Source organism: Canis aureus, chromosome 6, assembly GCF_053574225.1.
Source record: "Canis aureus isolate CA01 chromosome 6, VMU_Caureus_v.1.0, whole genome shotgun sequence".
Taxonomy (NCBI): Eukaryota; Metazoa; Chordata; class Mammalia; order Carnivora; family Canidae; genus Canis; species Canis aureus.
Window position 1 is genome coordinate 35,054,701 of NC_135616.1, and position 19,401 is coordinate 35,074,101.

The window sequence follows — 19,401 nt, forward strand, 5'->3', positions numbered from 1 at the left end:
TAAGACACAGTTCCTGACCTATAGTCAGTGTTTCAGTTGACTCCAAGAATGTCAGAGAAACCACCAAATAAGGACACAAGAAGCCAAAAGTCTGTCCAAGATGATAGGACATACAAGAGAGAGGCTCTAACTCTACCCAACAACAAGATGTAGGTTTCATTTCATTTTTCCCATCTGCCTTTCCAACCATATCTCCCAGTATTTGGTTTTTATGATTCCTCCCAAGCACTCTTGTCTCAGTTGCACAAAGAAGGCTTGTTATTCCTGCTTCTACTCTTATCATTTCCCAGGCCTGGTAGAGAGAGAGAGAGCCTCCCTCCACTCCTGGTGATTGAATTCTGCCCATGGAGACCAGGGTTTCTGTACTTGTGTCTTCTGTCTTCCTGAGTGGATGACTATTCTTGTTCCCTGTGCTTAATGGTGCCTGGCACGCAACAGTCCTTAATGAATGTTGAATGAATAAATGGATGAGCACAGACCACCTCAGATCCCACTGAGATCTCATTTTCCTCCTAATTCCTGAGGGACTCATTTGGCTTCCGGTCTTATTTGGTTTTCCGTTTCGTAAATCCTTCTGTCCTATGTCACTCTGCACTTCTAAACTTTCTGTACAAATACAGGACTCACATCTGCCGAGTTGTGCTAGTGGGCACTCAAATATTTGTGAATTTTAAGATGATTAACTCTACACTCACTGAATAGCATTCTATTCAAGAGTAACCTTGCCTGAATTTCACCTCACAAGGTCCTAGAATGTAGTAAAACTCATTTGACACAAAACACATGGTGAAAGAGTCACTATGGTTGAACAGGCTGTTCACTGTTCACGACACTGGGCTCCAGGGGAGGGTGGGGTGGAAATCCAGCTGGTGCTTCTCCCTTGGGACCTGGTGCGGTGGAGATGCCTATGCACATAGGAAGCCAATGTCTTTTTCTAATGTTTATGGTGGTGCCCTCTCTTTGCTGAGATCTGGGTCCTTGGACCTCTATCCTTCAGACACCATATGAGTTGAGTAGTGGAGGCGCTGCCTTTGGAAGATTAAAAAACACCTTAGGAGGGCACCTGGGTGCCCTCAGAGGTTGAGCGTCTGCCTTCTGCTCGGGTCATGATCCCAGGGTCCTGGGATCGAGTCCCACATTGGGCTCCCCACAGGGAGCCTCCTTCTCCCTCTGACTATGTCTCTGCCTCTCACTCTCTCTGTGTCTCTCATGAATAAATAAATAAAATCTTAAAAAAAAAAACCCTTAGGATCTTTCTGTGTTCTTGTAAAAAGTAATAGCCACCTTTAAGCTATGCCAAGGTTATTAGAATGCAATTCTTAGAAAATAGGGACTTCAGCGGTTTGGACCAATGCTGTGTCCCTGGTACAGTAAACATTCAATAAATACTGGTTGAATTAATGAATATGATAATGCAACAAAAATAACATTCTTATTGACTTCAACACAGAAAAATATTTTTCCCCAAGTTCTAAAGGTATTACCTAGTGCTTGATTCATTTTCTTCTGTAATATACATCCCCTGTGTGCCATCAGTGAAGTTCATTTGCAAACAAGAAAAAAGAGCAATGGATCAATCCAGCAACAAGTTATGAGAATGGGAATTATTATCAAGTTTTCAAGAGTTTTGTCTTGTGCAAAAATATGGCATTTACTGTTGACCCAAAAGGGAAAGAAAAGAACATTGAACTGAGTCAAGAAGCATGGATTTCTGCACCACTTCTGCACACATGATATGTGAGTTAGGGCAAATCATCTGGTCCTCTGTGGCTCAGTTTCCTTATCTGTGTATTTGGAGTTTTACCATCTGCCTTTTGTCATCCACAGAGATGCTGCAAGGGGCAAATAGCATTATGTATGTCAAAGCTCTTTGGAAGATTAAAAGCCACTGACTGCTCAATATAATATACCTCCCAGTGCATGCCAAGCCCTGCATTCTGCAGTGTGAAGGGGGCCAGAGAGGTGGTTGATGAACCCAACCACCATCTCAGTGGTATCAAGCTCTCCCACTATTCCAATCTAAGCTTTGTCACCAGGAAACAATTGCATTTGCAAATCATATAATTAAAATATTAATTAAGGTGTTCAACAAGCCTATATTAATCACATAGTATTTTCTAGATCTACTGCTCTCTATAGTGGGTCTTACACAACATGAATTACATATGATCCCTAGGTGACTATTCCAATTGCCGCTCTATATTAAAGAACTTGTGACATGAGGACCCATCAAGGAGTCAGGATCTAGATCTCCCCACCTCTTACCAACTGTATGATTTTACATAAGTTATGCAACCTCTCTAGACCCCCTTTCTCTGATCTAGAAAAGGGGAATACATAGTACTCATCTTACAAAGATTTTCTGTTTGTTTTCCCCCTAAAGAAAATGAGATAAAGTGGCTTTGTAAACCTAGAGCAACATACAAATTACTCTAAGGTGAGGCTGGTTTTTATTATCCAAGGTCACAGAGCTCATTAAAGGGATCCTGGGAAAGTCAGCCAACACAGACCCTGCTTTTCCTCCGTGACCCCTGTGACCTTGAACAACCCCAGGAAGAGGTAATTGAACAGCAACTACTACTTTGGAAGAAACAGAATCAAAATATTGAAGCTATTGACTCACCCTTAAGGCAGTAAACAGTGCTTTGGTCTCTGACCTTTTTGCATCCCGGGGCAGTCAATAACTTGGCCGCTAGATGCAGCGCCTGCCACTGATACTGATTTGGGAGTACTTTAACCTTGAACTAAGCTCCAAGTAACCAAGGCAACAGGAAGTCAGCTTCTGCATCGGAGGAGTGGGAATCCATAAATCAAGTCCCTAATGCAAACACGGTGTGCAGGTAGAGGTTTGAGGGGATAAGTGGTCTATGAGAAATTACCTTTGAAAATGAGTGACTGTCCCTCGATACACCACAACCCAGTTTCAAAGGCTTTTTAAAAAACGTATCAATAGAGGTCAACAGGTTATTAGCAGAATGTTTTCCTATAGGTTTAACTTTTAAAAAATATTTCCTCTTGGCTCTGTCTTTTAATTGTGAACAGATGTTGGATCCACATAGTTATTAGCATTGTTATTTCCTCCTTTAAAAAACGTACTGGCCTCCAAATATGCACGCCTGAGTACAATCTGTTCCGTGTTGGGGTTTACGGATGTGCTGGACACACACCCCGTATGTGCTCTCCACAGTCTGCTGTGTGAGGTTGAGAAGTGATCCTGTCCCACATCAAAGCTATGCTCATCTGGACTCAGGTCCCAGGGTTAGTTGAAGTAACATAGCTCCATGGTCCAGTCAGCACAACGCCATCTCCAGGTCTCATCCTGGTGGGCCTCCAGCTTCACACGTCTCCCTCCCATGGAGAGTTGGGAAGCTAGGGCCATGCTGGGAAGAAACTTTCCAAATGTCCCAGCATTCTGCCCTCATGTCAGGTCTCTGAGAACTATGTCCGATCATTTGGGCACCTCTCCGTGGAGCATCAGCTGCTGCCTGGAATGAAGGGAAACAAAGAGTTCTGGTGGCCAGCCTGCCCAGTGCTGTGTCCCTGGGAGGAGTCACCCATTCCAGTACCCCAAGCCCTCTGCTCTCAGGCAGATTTTGTGGATTCCAAATGCTGTTAGATTAGTCCTTGTTGAAAGCTTATCTAATATACTTGCTCATGTATGCTATTTCTGGGATTGTTTCCATAATCCTTTCAAAACCCAAAAATGTCTGAGAAAACATCAGGGCTCTTTTTTCTCTTTTTCCTAATTGCTTTTCAAATTCATTGGATGGCAACTGACAAACAGTACAATAATCTAGAAAATCCTAAATTATCGAGGGTTTTCAAGACAGCTAATAGTGACAATTTGAATTATAGAGTTTTTAAGTGTCATTTTATTACTTTTAACATAAACACTTGAATAGCAAAGTATGCCCAATAGAGGTATGATCGAATGAACTTTAATGAAATGATGTGGACTGAGACTAATTTGGATTGTGAACATTTGCATGAAAATGGGTACAACAAAAATGACTTGAAATCAGTTTGTTCCCAAGTGAGAGTTAAATATCCTTCTGCTAATCCTGTTTGCGGCTTGTTCCCTAAATGGGCCTGTGTCATAATCTGGGCAAAGAATTACCTTCCCAACCTGTGTCCACAGGTACAAAGATGACATATCAGTGGGTTTTTCCAGAGGAGCTGTTATCCAACAGAACTCTGTGGAGGCTTGGAGTTGCAGAGGTGTGCCATGGAAGGCACACCTGCCTCTGTTCAAGGGGAGCATGACCCCAGTGGCATGGCATACCGAACTGGGGGACTCTCGTCAGACTCAGGCCTGCTGTCCCAGTTGAGGTTGTTTGCAGCCAGTTGTCCAAGCATAGCATTCTGCCCCAAAGCCTGTGCTCTCGTAGACTTCTCGATTTTTCCACAAGTCTGCTAATTTTCTCAAAGGAAACAAAGTTTGGGATCCCTGGGTGGCGCAGCGGTTTGACGCCTGCCTTTGGCCCAGGGCTGATCCTGGAGATCTGGGATCGAATCCCACGTCGGGCTCCCGGCATGGAGCCTGCTTCTCCCTCTGCCTGTGTCTCTGCCTCTCTCTCTCTCTCTGTGTGACTATCATAAATAAATAAAAATTTATTTAAAAAAAAGGAAACAAAGTTTAATATGTGTGTGGCTTTAAAAATATTAACAATAAAAATATTAACAATAAAAAAATTAACAATAAAGAAGGCTAAGGGAGTAAAGGTAAAAACTCTCTCTTCCTCACCGAACTTTCCTGTTGCCTCCTTCCTGAGAATAGCAACTGTTACCTGTTTGGATGTATCTCCCGGTGGGTGATTCTGTGTGTATTTTACATGTACTATAGTGATGTGCCTTGCCCATCCCTGACACACCTGCATATTTCACAAATGGGCAGGCTGTCCACGTTCGCAGCCCTTCCTGGCTTCTTGATGGTCATGCCTTGCAATCTTTCTGTCACCGAATTTGATGTCTGTCTACCTCCACTGTCAAAATGCTATGAAATATAAAATCCAAGAAGTATAAACAGCATTATTATTCACAACACAAGAGGGGATGGTTTCAGAGGGTGGGATGGCGTAGTAGGTAAATGAAAATGTCAATATGACTTTCTTCCCTAGGTGGTTACAGGTGCCTTTTCCAGGTGTGAGGCTAGGGCCTGGGCATGCTTGATGTGAACGGTGCTGTCGGCAGACAAGGGCGGTAGACAGGTGTTAGCAGACGACCAGCTAGGCCAGGATGATCCACAGGCCAAGGATTTAGCATCTGGCTGTTTGCAGACTCCCAGCCCTAACATTAGGGCTGTGTGAGTTTAGTTAGTTATCTCATAACCTCTCAGAAATCTGTTTTCCTCATCTGTAAAATTAAGAAACTAGTCGCTCTGTGCTACCCACTTCACAGGGCTGCCACCAGCCCCATCTGAGCTGCTTTCACGGTGGCAGCAACATAACGTTACTCTGGGAGAGGACTGAATCACTTCACGGTGGTTGGGTTGGAAGAACAAGGGTCAAGGGCTATTGTGATAAAGCCCTTTTTGTTGTTGCTCTCAGTGGCAGGTAGCCTAGAAATGAAGAATTCTGTGTGGCTGACCATTTGACATTCAGATTCAGACACCCTGAGCCTCTGGCCTGAGGCTTGGACCAGTTGGAGAGCCACTTTTCTGCAGCTGGGGACGTAGGAGGGGCCCAGAGGTCCTTGGTCAGGTCAGGGAAGAGAGGGGAGCCTTTGCCAGCTGCTTCCAGTTGCCACGATGAAGCAACAGGCTACGGGGCAGACAGTGATAATAGTAAGAATAACAGTAACAGGACACACTTACAGGTCATGGACGGTGTGCCAGACATCGCTCTAAGTGCTTTACATTAATCAATTGAGGGATACTCTCAGCCACCCCTGTGAGCTTATACTGTTCCACCCCATTTGTAGGCCGAGGAATCTTGAAGCTTGGAGACGTTAAGTTACTTGCTTATGATCACATAGCTAAAAATTAAGAGAGCCTGGATTTGCTTGGCCTACAAAGCAACGTCCAGAATCGCTCTGTAATTTGTTACATAGCACATTTCCAGGCCTTTACAGAGGCGCTTCACAAGCGGCGCTCTTCGGCATCACAAAGACATGATTTTTGATGCATATTAGGACCAGAGACTGAAAAGCCTCCAAATCAACATTCACTGGGCCATGGGGACTGTCATTACACAGCAGCCCCCACGATGCAACTTGTGCTCCGGCAGCCTGGCCTCTCGTCCGAATCATCTTCGTTCCCCACCCAGAACTTAGTATACTCTCTTCATGGGATTAAGAATAGCTTTTCCCTCTTCCTTGCTGCTTTAGCATGAGCTCTGGAAAGCCTTTCCTCACTTGTCCCCACATGAATCCCGAACCCCTTAGTGGTCCCCGAGCACCTAGGACGTGAAGCCTGCCCTTATGTGTCACCCAATTTTTCTTACTCCGTTAGTCTTGTGTCCCCAGCCAGATGAGATGAGAAGCTAGAATGGGGCCCCTTTGTCCCCATCATGCTGCACACGACACAATGTCTGGAAAGATGGGCTTCTTGACCCACCGAAGACAAAGGAATACCTGCTGGACTCTCCTGCTCCATTGGGCCTGTGCCCCTGCTTCCACATAACCAAGGAATGTTGTCACCACTAATCTCAGCCATGAAACCCAAACCAGTCATGCTGCTAATATTTATTTTTTTCCTTTAAATGTTCTAAAATTTCATTCTTGGTGTACCAGAAGGAGGTCAGGTGATTCTAACAATTTCCTCAGCTCACTTTTAGGTTTTCTATTGTCTATTTTCCTATTCCTTCAAGTAACTGTAAGCTTCGGGTTTATTCTTTCATAGGGATGCCAAGTCCCCACCTAAAAGTGGACCAAACGGCACCACATAGTAAGAACGAGGGCTCTGCGTCCACCATGATGACCAGGAAGAAGCCAGCCACAGTGGACAGCGTGGCAATCCCACCGAGCCCGGTGTTATCGCTCCTTGCTGCATCTGCAGCCACGTCTGATGCAGGTGAGCACTGTGCAGAGGCTTCGGGTTTAGCCCCATGAAGGTGGGCATGGAGAAGGCCCACGGGGAACATGCTGTGCCATCTAGGTTCTCTGCTTAGCCAACCTCCCATAGATACTCAGCCTGTGTCCCTACTGGGTTTTCAAGTGGGAAGAAAGGATAGAGATAAGCTTAGGACCTGGGGGCAAAAGCTCATGAGGAGCAACTGAAAGATAACAGCATTAATGACTTCTCATCAAGCATCAAGAGCTTGATTTATTTATTAATCTTTGCATCGAGGGCTTTAAATATGTTATCTTAGGTGACTTCTAAAAGAGGCCTGTGAGGTTTACCTATGCCTTCAGTTCAGAAGAGGAAGCCAGGCATCAAGAGCCTGGCCCCACAAACCTGTGGACAGTGAGGATGCCAACATAGGCCCAGCACCCATGCTGTGGACCACTGCATTTGATCAGCTCCCTGGCTCACAGGGGTTGGGAGTCAATAATCAGAGTTTCTCTGAAGCCTTGATTCATGTACCCCATGATATCACGAAATCTTCAATAGTCACCAGACTCCTCACTGGCAGTTGATAAAATATAAACTCCTTATTCAGACATCCCAGATGCTCTGCCTTCCTTGGCTCCCCACATAATCTCCCACCAGTGCCTGCACCAACGCCCCTGCATGCTATCCCTCCTGGCAAGAAAGCAAGCCTTGGACGTAGCTTAACACCTTTCTTTGAGGACAGCCTTCCTTGACTCCTGCCCACATCCTACAGACCTTCAAGGTCCAGCATCCCCTGAAGGCACACAGCACCCAGGGTCTCACCTGGGTAGGTGTTTGCTACCTACCCAGAGACTACAGAACTGTCCCCTGTTAACTTCTTCTCACAACGAAACTGTACAGACCTCAGGGGTGGAATCCATGATTTAGGTGCTTGCTATCTTCGTGGCACACAGGAGGGTCCATTGTGGAATTCATGCACTGGTAAATGTTAAGCATGTTGTAGTGTTTAGAAATGCCTATTACAATTGGAACCCCAGGAAGAGACTCATTATTGATATTCACTCTACACTCATCTTCTCACTAAGCAGGTTGCTTTGAACAAAGAACTCAACTGGTCTTCATACCTACCTCCTTGATGGAAATTACTGGTAATTAGAAAATGTGCCTGATTGAAACTATAGAAGGAAATATTTGGAGTGACATTTCCCAAACTGAGTTCTGCAAGACATTAGTAGGTGTCTTGTGATAAAAGGTATTTGCATAGTTAAGAGAGTACGGGGAATGCTGCTTTATACCCGCTTCCTTCCCACAGGGCTTCTCAGAGCCTTGAATTGACTAGTGTGTGCACTGTGATGTTCCAGGAAAGAGAGACACAGAATTTTACAATCGTATCTGACCACAGAACCCATTTTTCTGGCCCTAGCTCTTAACATCTCTTGGAAATGCTATTCTCTCCTCAGCCTTTTGGGAAATCTTGCTTAGAAGGGATGGGAGAGTCTCTCAGATGTGATTGTGAATCTACCCATCTTTCATGTGCTAGGCATGAAGTGAGAATTTCTTGGTGGAAATGCCAGGTAAACGATGCCTGCAATGAGAACAGGGAGAGGTCAGAGGGAAGGTCGTGGGTGAGTGAGGGAGAAGCTACCCTGAGACTTGACCCAAGGATGGTAGAGCCTTTGCGAGAGGGTGTCCAGGCAGAGGGAGCAAAGTGGACATGGTCCTGGATGTGGGAGCTGGTGCCAAGCCCAGAACTCCACTTGGCTGGAGTGAAAGCTTTGGGTTGGAGTCCACGCTATCCACCCAGATAATTACTTATCCAACCTTGTTGGTTAAGCTCTGGAAAGCTCCGTTTATGGATTTAGAAATTAGCCTGTATATTTCTGCCTTTGCTTGCCAAGCACAGATATTTCCCAGGGGCAAAAGACAGGTGGTCCCCCATTTCTTCCCCTCAGCTCTTTCTATTCAGAGTGAGAAAGTGCATTCTTTGGACCCCATGCTTTCACAGGCTCCCCTCCTCAATTTGCATCCAGTCATTTACAAGTAGGCCAAACAGGCTTAGAAACAGGTGAGTATTAAACTTTTAAACCTGCTTCTCTGGTAATCAGAGCTGAGCCAAAGCTCTCCTGTTTCAGGATGCAGGAATGGGCTGTTTATTTTTGGCAGTGCTAAAATGAGACCCTCATGAGAATTTCAGATTTGGTCCATTTCCGGGTCTCAGGCTGCTAAGCAGAACTTTTGGGAGAACACAAGCCAGAGATCTCTCCAGGTGCTGGAGGCCAGACCTTCCTTAGATTCCGCTTCCCACAGATACATGGCTTCCCACAAACCTAAGAGAGTTAGGGTCACACAGTCTGGGCTCGTGTCCAACACCCTGTTTCATATGTGATTCACACGTGATTGCTCCTGAGATTCAGAAACTGCCCTGAGGTCATGCAATTGGGTTGGAACCCAAACTTCTTGATTTATTGCCTGATTTCCAGTGGATTCTCCCTTCTGTCATGGGCCCAACATGAGCAAAGGCAGGTTTCTTTCTCCCTAATTATGGATTCCTACTTCTTTTAGGGAATAGCAAGTGAAACTCCTCTTTTGATGCTTTAACCATAGGCAGACATACAGTAGAAAGTTAGTAAGCAGTATCTTGGTTTGATTTCATTCAATTGTGTGCTTGTGCATTAGTCATAGATATTTCTGCTGAGACAATTCACTTCATTTTTGTTTTATTTAGGGTCTCTTTTTCATCTTTCGCTATAAGCAAGGTAATTTGGAAGTACTTCTGGTCTGTTTTCAATAGGTCATCATTTCTACAGAGTGGTTTTGAAGACCCAGACAAGTGCAAAGTGGGGGAAAAGAGGAAAAGAGCATAAAACTAAGTGTCTTAGAAAGCAAAATTAATTTAAGAAGTCATGTCTAGAGATACAAAATGTACTGAAAGAATTCAAGTAATTAGAAATTCCTTTCCTTTTCAAGTAATGAATGCTAATGTATCTGGTATGCCCCCTGACACATAGTAGATGCTCAATAATTAATCACTGAGTGTAATGAATCATGGTGAAACAGTAGCTGTGTGCTTATACAGCACCAGACATGGTGGCAGACATCTGAGAAAAACATGCTTCATCATGGGAATTAACCATCAAATGGGAAACATTTGATGGACATGTGGTAGGCTGTTGGTAAATACTTGCCAAATAATCAGGCTAGAGTCCTCACAGTATTTTTTTAAATAGGTGATCTTTGGTCAAAAAACAAACAAAACATTCTCTACCTTATTTTATAAACATTATAACATGGAAGAAATGGATGTGGGTCAGAGGTTGAAAACATGTCTTTTCTAGCTTGAGTGTAGATATATGGAGGGGCAGGTGGATGGGTAGGGGGTGTGTGTGTGTGTGTGTGTGTGTGTGTGTGTGTGTGTGTGTTTTGTTTAAGGCAATTTTTTAGCTTCTCAGAGTCTGGGAAGCATGCTGATTATAAAGTTATTGATTTCGAGGAAGAGGCAGAGGATGAGCTGCAGGAGAGGGAGGCCAGACGGAGAACATGTCAGTTTGTGAGCTACTGGGAGGGAGGGATGACCATGGCTGCCACCGGTGCTCAAGCAGGTCAGCCTTCGTGATCAAACTGCTCAATAGCTATCGATCAGCCACAGTCCCTGGCCACAGAGCTGGGTCTGATTCAAGGGAGCACTGCATCATCATTGTGAATAATTAGGGCTAATGCAGTAAAGGCTTCAATAAAGTTTGTTTAAAGTGATGCATAATTTGAAATAACTTCTATTGTTCTGTCCCAATCATGATTTAATAACCATATCAGATAATCCATACCTGAATAAGTCAGGCTAATTTCTCTGCTCTCCTACATATTGAACTAACTTCTCAGGAAGGTCATGCAACGTGAAGAGAATTTGTGATTTCATTACTGAAATGTGCCCCTTACCTTTGTGTTTAAGATGAGGCTACATTATTAAATAGATTAAAAATTCTTTAGGAACTCAGTAAAACCTCAAGGAAACAAAACCTCTACAGTTCTGCACCTGAAAGTCAGAACACACACACACACACACACACACCCTCAATATCCTCTCATCTTAAATTCAAGGAGAAAAAAAAAGACATGTATCAGGGTTGCTATCACCAAATCTCAACTGCTCAAGGCGTGGCCCAGCGAGAGGTAACAGCTGGAGGTAGGTAAGCATAGCTCATAGTTTGTATCTGTTTTGTATCAAGGCTAATCCATTATTCTCTAAAACTATATGATCTGCCTTGACTACAACTACCAGAGCCTATGGGTAAGTGGAAATACTGGGTGGAAGGATGGGTAAAATAGGTGAAGGGATTAAGCAGTGCACTTGCTGTGATATATGGAAGTGTTGAATCACTAACTTGTACCACTGAAACTAATATTATATGTTAACTAACTGGAATTTAAGTAAAAACTTAAGAAATAATAATAATAAAATAAAGGACAAAATACTAAATAAATTTCACAAGCATATTGGACATTTGGCTTCTGAAGGCAGAGACTGGTATTAGGTAAACCATTTAATAATGAACCAAACTCAGCCCCGTCAAACTGACAAATACCTGTAATCAAGATGCAATACCTTAAGCTTGAAAAATCACCTTCCCAAATAAAAGAATAAATTCTTAATTCTAATGGAATTAAAAAGAAATCCAGTATTCTAGTAGCTGGAGCAAAATAATCATGAAAATTGCTTCTGGCCCCCAAACTGTAGCATGCCTGATTTTTCAATTAACCAACTGCCATTTATGGAGAGGGGCCCAGAATAAAGAAATCATATTCAGGTGCAAAAAGCAATGAATTCTTTTGCAATAAGAATTGTAAAAATTATTTGTTTTCTTTGCTTTGTGCTCATGTGGAATCATCATTTGATGCTCCTAACTAAAATAGTGTACCAATTCAGCCAAAAGTCTTGTCTTTCAAACCAAAATAGAGCAAATAAATGTACAAATTAGTAGGATTTGGGACATCCAAGGGCTGTAAGTGTAGAAATTGAAGAAGTCTTCAAATTGTAAAATAAATTTCTACAAAGCCAGATTAATCACTTAAAATATACAGTAGAAAACCTTCAGAAAAGATCTAGCAAAAATAAAGCTTTAGTTTAAAAATGAATTGTTGAAGTTGCCTGAAATGTGCTGCCTACAAACCCATGTTAGAAGCAGCACAGAATGACTCTGCCTAGAGAGCTCCCCTCCCCTTGGCTCTGGGCCACGAAGAGACCCAGTAAAGTTGGAAGCTTCTGTGCTTCCCTGAAGCTCTCATCGCATCAAAGGCCTTCTGAGAAACCCCCCAAACTTCTTTTTATTTTTGCCCAAAAAGGAGGAAATAAGCTCTTTTCTGATTGCATATGGACATCCTAGAGCAACTGAGCTGTCCCATGGCCACAGCTATAAATATCCCAGAGAAACCCCAAACACTCCAGAATCTAGCCCCTGCCTTCTGCTCCAACCACAACTCCTTAGAAATGTTAATAACCAGAAATGTTAATAATGTTGATGACTATGGAATTCCACAGTCAGAGTGTGATTTTCAAAAAAAAAAAAAAAAAAACCTTAAAACTCACGTCAAAAATTCATTCAACTCTTTGACAAAGAAACCAACATGGTGGTAAAGCTGATTCAAAGAAGAATTAGTTGGACAGGATGTTGTAGGAGCATAAGCAATGGAGAAAGACCATCAAGCGAGATTGCTCAGTTCATGTCCTAATGGGCCATGAGCCATAACCTCTGGGCTTTTCTACCAGTCAGAAATCATTTACATATTTTCTGAGCAAAAATCTTCAAGTTAAGATATTCCCTGGCAGAGTCTGAGCCTGCCATCCGTAGTGAGTAGCAAATCCAACAAAAGTGCATTGCCCCAGATAATTAATCCTGGGGCAGCCCGGTAAAATGATACACTAGGAACCTGAAAAGACGTGCACCCTAACATTTGCCTTGGTTCTACGTTTTGACCCAGTTTTCTTTACACCACACCCGGGCCGTACACTGCTGTACTTGAATGCATGTGTTCTTGCTTCAGATCCTCCACACTGAGATCTCAAGGCTGCACTTAGGCTTTGCCTGAACTTGGTCCTCAGTGCTCATATCTGTAAAATGGGGGAAAGCATACTACCTGGTGCAGAGGATTGTAGTGAGGAATAGATGGGATAGTCCTTGTGAACATCTCTGCAGAGTGCCTGGTGCACAGCAACAGGTTAGTAAATGAGCCCTGTTGTAACCACCGCTATGTTTGCTATTGCTATTGCCATCAGGTGTTTTCTGTGCTGAAATGTTCTCTCTCCCTCACCCATCCTTCAAGGCGTGTAAGTGGCTAAGTCATGATTATCTTTCAAGACTCAGTATGGTGCCTTCAACTCTAAGAAGGCTTTCCTGCTGGCCATTTGGAGAACCACCTCCCGGCCAAGTTGGATGCCACATCCTCTGTCCTCCATAGTTCCCTTATTATAAGCCCCTTGATGAATTAGCCCTACACTTAATATGGTGTCTGTGCTCCTGCCTGTGTCCCAGGCTGGACCATCCCTTTCCCTATTGTCAGATCTTATTCAACTTTAAAACCCCAGCACCTAGTACCCAGGTGGGTAAACAATAGATAATCATTAAATATTAGTCAAAATGAACTGAACAACAGCCGTTTGTTTGCTGCATAAAACCATCTGGTGTAGGAAAACACATACGTTAGCATTATAGTCCTTCGAGTTGAGAGGCGATGAGTTGCCTTTACTTCCCATATCAGTACCAGAAACAGCAAACCATCCTACGAATGTTCAACATTCGTAGCCAGAAGTGGCTACCTGAAAGAGACTCCAGGGCCTCCAGAATCTTGTGTTCAGTAATGGCAGACCAGCTCCCAGCTAATCCACCAGGATGTTCTCAAGGGGAGGGTATTTTTGAGTCAAAGAATCAGCCTCTGTGGCACAGAAGTGCAGTACATGGGTGTGTGTTTATTCAGAGAAGAGAAGGAGGAACCTGTGCACGCGGCTTCCTTCACTCGGCTCTTCTCTGGTATGTGGGGGATGAGCCCGGCTATCACCCACTCACCCATTCCATCGATCGAACGCTAGGCTATAATTTAATTATTTTATATATAAGAGTCTTGCATTGTGGCCAGAGTGTTGGTTTCCCAAGAGCAGCGATTGTATTTCCTATTTCAGTTTTATCCTCTTTGATGAGGATCGAGTCTCTCATAAATTCCCAGAGCCTTGTGTTATGCAGGGATGAAAATAAGGGAAGCAAAACCAGGCTGTTAAGCAACTCATAATCATATTTGGGTGTCAAGAAACTTGTACAGTTGCTGGGTGCATAGTAAATCCTCAATAAACATGTCTGGACTTGATTTAACTTTTTTTCCCCTCCAGAGTTGAGATTTTAGGAAAGACAGAAGGTGTAATAACAGGTTTGAAAGTGCTATGTCTGTGAGGAATTTAACTCAATTTATCTTCTCTGAAAGCTTCGTACAGATTACGCTCCCAACCACCTCTTGCCACAGTCAGACCCTCTTAAAAATAGAGTAATGATAATAATACATTTTATCTTCTTCCCGGTGATGGTATCATTCCCACCTCCATTGAAGCCCAGTGGGAGGTTTGGCTGTGAGGCATCACACGCAGGGGGAGTCAGGTGCGATTATTGTAATGAGGACTCCACGCTCCACGAAATGTGGGAAAGAAAACCTCCCATACGTGAAGCGATTTCTATTAAGATACTCATTTTATATCAAATATTCAAGCTCCTCTTTATAAATCGGAGAGAATGAAAAGACATTCTACTAGGGGGAGATTTTATGTGGCCAGGAACGAAAGGGCGCAAATATTTTATGATCAGTTTTGAGATGAAAGTGATGTGCCTGCCTCATTCGCTGGCTCTTTCCGTTTCCATGGGTCTAATTAGATTGTTGGTTTAATGGTGGCGAGATAATTTAGTGGCCACTAAAAGCAACTGTATTCATGTGGGGGGTGGGGGGCAGACAGTGCGATGGGTTTCCTGTAATTAATGGAGAGTTTTTTGACAAACTTCTTGGTTCCAGTGAAGTTGGCATACTGTGGCCTGCTGTTGGAAAAGGAGGCAAGGTCTTTCCTGCTCATTGCTGTGGAAATGGCCTCAGGCAATGAGGAACAACTGTGTAATGACTGTCATTAAGAATGATCTTTAGTGGTCCAGGCAGGCTATAGTCAGTCTACAACAGAGACAGAGGGGGTGGGGGGATAAGGAGAAAGGAGGCAGTGAGGGAAAGCAGAGTAAGGATGATCAGACAAAAAAAAAAAAAAAAAAAAAAAAAGGATGATCAGACAGACAGACAGCAGGCCCAGCTATCACTCACCCATCAGCCCTCTCCATTCCACCTCTGGGAGCTACTTGAATAATCCCACATCATCCTCCCAGGGCATCTCCTTCTCTTGTTGATTAAACTGGAGTCGACCAGACGAGACTGGGTTAGACCAGCCCCAAAGAGCCCTCTGCCAACCCCTCCGTAGCAGACAGAGATGAGGAAATGGAGTCCAGATAAATGAACTGAACTACAAGCCTCACCTGTGGGGGAGTTTAGGAAATCTAGCCACCACATAGTTATGTGGTGGGAAGTGGGTTTGGAATTCAAGGGCCAGGTTCTTGTACAGCTTTGAGGGGCTTAACTCATTCTTTCCCTTAGGTAAGTCGCTGAGTCCTCCTGAGACTTCTGAGTCTCAGTTTCCCCATCCCTGAAATGGGAAAAGTAATTTCTTCCTCGTAGGCAGTGGTAAGAAAGAAAGAGCAGATGAGAACACCAATCACATACTCAAAACAATGTATCACTGTGCCATGGCCCCTGTCCTGCGAAGAATGAAGTCATGCCGTGTCATGATTTAATCATGTTAAGTCATAATTTAGTTGTGTTATGACTCAGATCATAACATCCGTTAACTATCTTTAGAAGTTTTATACTCACTCCCTACTCCAAATAGCCTTATCTCAGGGCACAGTCAAAGCCCCCCTGACCTGTGAGGATATTAAATGCTGTATCAAGTTCATCTTCCTGGAACTTCTATAAGGCTTCATTACAATTGTCAAATAACGTTTAAGTACCTGCCACGCTGATACCTACAGGTATAAGATTAGCCCCTGCCCTATGGAACCTTCATACTATTTGGGAAGGCCTGATTCCAAAACATGAGATGACCAACTAATATTAACAAGTGAATGGACTGAATAATAATCTCAGATGCTAACAGAGATGTCATCGAGTAATTGATAAGTTATTAATTTCCAACCAAATGATGCTGGGGAACTCAAGGGAGAGAGTAAAATGATCTGGGAAGAGAAGAGCTGAAAGAGCATCGTGGGGCTGGATTGAATTAAATAAGCAGAAAGGGTAGGTTTACAACATCTCGAGTTGGGAGCATACGTGGAGATGATGACAGTGAGCCTGGAAGAGAGGATGGGCATCAGAATATGGAGTACTTGAAATTCTAGAATGAGGCACAGTGACCCTTGTGAGCGGCAGTGATGACCAATAGCTATCTGCAGTTGTAATTTGTTTGATTGGCCTACGGGGGGGGGGGATGCTGGTTGTGGGGGATAATAATTTTTAATTAATTTGTAAACATCAGAAGATTTGCCTGATAATTAAGATTTCTGGCTTTTTGAAACTCAGACCATCTGATGACTTTGGGCTCAGAGTCCTACCCGGCAATAATTGATAGAGAATAACAGCGGCCCCATTAGGAGCACCGTATTCTCTTTCATTTCTCATCCCACCCCACGGCCACCCCCATCCTCCCTCAGGGTCCTGACCGACTTCACTCATGATACTGGCAGCCTGGCCCCTGATAGGGAATCACCAAAGGCATCTGAACTAGAGTGACAGGATCAAAACAATGCACAGGGACGCCTAATCTAGCAGAAGTAGCATGAGTAGTCTGTAGTAACATCTTGTGTTATTTAACTATGGAATTCGGAGGTTGGAAGAGGCCTTTGAGATTGTGAAATTGAGAGAAATTTGGCACTGTAATGCAGTCAACAATAGAAAAGTAACAGGGAAACCCAGGCTTTCTTACTCTCTCTTTAGTTCCCTGTCTTCTTTGCTTCCTAAAGGAACTTTGGGACGAAAGTGGTTTGGAAGTAGGACAGCCCTTGCTTGAAGGCCAAGTCCATCACTTCAAAGATGGGCACCCCCAGGGAAAACCATTTAACCTCCAAAGTTCCCATTCTCATCTCTGTATGACAGAGGTAGTAATGTCCTCATGCAGTTGCAATTACAATTAAATGAGGAAACGTGACATACTGCAGCCCGCCACAGGGGCTCCAAAAAAAGGGTTTCTTCCCCTTTACTTTAGTTTCATATGACGGCAGGAACGCTACCTGGCATGGTCTCACCTGTAGAGTCTATGGTGTGATACAAAGTAGATGTTACTGAAGTAAATGTTGAATGATCCACAACCCAGCACACCCACCACCCCCCACCCCCAGCAAAGAATGAAAGTCCTTGTTGACCTCCACCTCCCACCCCTACCCAGGACTCCTAAAACATGACAGCTATTACTTAAATGTCCTTTGTAACTCACTCTGTTAGTGTGTTTTACGAGATCTGCTTTAGAAAGGAGCATGGGGAGGGAACTCCAGCTGCTTTCACCTCTCTCAGAGCTTCCACTTGTTGAATCCTCTTCCCCAGCAATTGTTTCATGTTTCCTTGATACCTCTTTCAACTCAGAGACCAGATAACCTTCATGCAATAATGAAGAAACACACTTTTCTGCTACCAATGCGCAGTTTCCAAAGACAGGGAGAATGTTAACTAATGGAGGGATTTCAACTGTTCATTGATCCCAGTGATGTCTGAACATCCTGTGTGGCCTGGACCCGAGGCTTGCCCTGCGAAGACCTGAGCTCAGAACAAAAGAGAGTAAGCCCGATGATACCTTTCAGTTCCGCAGGGGATGCAGGCCAGCCTCATGCAGCGTTCCTAGGTGGCTAGGTATAGTTCCAAAGCTCAAAAACACCCCTCCAAGGTATTCTCTTGGCCTCCAAAACCCAAAGGTATTTTGAGAGAACTTTCCTTACTTTGAAATCCAGGTTGGTTAGTGCCTGAATAGCCACAGTCCTGGTCTTTGTCTCATGCGTGATGCCAGAGTTAAGTGATTTGGGCTTTACATATGGAAAGTTCATTTTGTTGTGTAATTAATGGGAAGCAGACTTTGGGAAGCTGATGATCCAGGCCCTTATTTATATGAGAGCATATGTCTATGTTTTGTTTATGACTCACTCTCTTACTCCACGCATTGTAACTTGGGTTTGTTTACACTAACTTTTCCTAGAATCCAAGCCACATGGTATATGAGCCAATAATTTATGGTCTCTAAAAGGGAAAGATGATGAATGAGCTTTTTCCTCTTAAATTGTCAAATCTTAAACTGAGGAAGAAGTATTTGCTGCCTTGAGTCTGTCCAAGATTATATTAAAAAAAAAAAAAAGGTAATTCAAAAACTTAAAACACACACACACACACACACACACACACACTCACTCACTCTACTGGCATAGCGCTCAGAACTTGAATGTATAGATATTTGCCAAGAAAACATATGACCACTCCCCCACATTATACCATGTAATTCTGATCCAAATGTTCAGGAATGAGAAGACCACTTATCCTCTCTGTTCCTGTCTGTCTGTCTCTTTGTCCCTTGCCCCAATGTTTTTGATGTTAGATAATAAGTAACATATAATGTGTACATGTCTCCCTTTCTCAGGGGCCCCATAGTTTAGTCAACCTCTTGGCTTAAATGTTCAAGCTGCTTTTCTTAAAGGCACTTAGTAAATTCCAAACTTATTTTTGGCATTGAATCTCCATTTCACCTATGGAGTGGTTTGGATATCAATCTATATACTTCACAGTACTTCCATGTTTTGGGTCATAGCTAGGTACTGCAAACAGTTAATGATGCTCTGAGGACAGTAGGGAACAGCTGAAATATGTGAAGATCTAATTTAATTTACAGTGATTTGGATCCCCTTCAATAAATCCTTTCATATTTCACACACAGCCTTTACAAAATAGACAGTAAGTGTTGGTGTAGGTCAAGTCACGTAGATTGATTTCAATTCAAGTAAGTCAGCTGAGCTCCGTGCTGGTCACAGGGAGGCAGGAGGCACGGAACTGAGTGTCTAGCACAGAGCCTGGCACGGGATGGGCTCAGCCAGTGCTTCTTCCAAGAATGAATAAGAATGGATAAGGCATGGTCCTTGTTCCTTAAAACACAGTGTAAAAGGAGAGAGAAATGCAGATGAATCCCATAATCTTAACACAGGACAGACTATGCTGTCAGAAGAGATGCTGTCAGAGAGATACAAGCCATGTAGAGGGGACCAAAAAGATTAATATTGAAATGAGAGTCCTCAGTGGCTTTTACAAGAGTATCTAAT

The 19,401-nt window shown here is 43.5% G+C and overlaps 1 protein-coding gene across 6 annotated transcripts in view; it reads left to right on the forward strand.

The window, feature by feature from the left end:
* Window positions 1–19,401, forward strand: part of SETBP1 (SET binding protein 1) — a 359,759-nt gene that overhangs the window by 329,194 nt on the left and 11,164 nt on the right. For all 6 annotated transcript variants that reach the window (XM_077900618.1, XM_077900620.1, XM_077900622.1 and 3 more), the window contains one exon: window positions 6,839–7,009. In XM_077900618.1, the coding sequence (XP_077756744.1) occupies window positions 6,839–7,009 (171 nt within the window). The remainder of the gene's footprint in view (window positions 1–6,838; window positions 7,010–19,401) is intronic.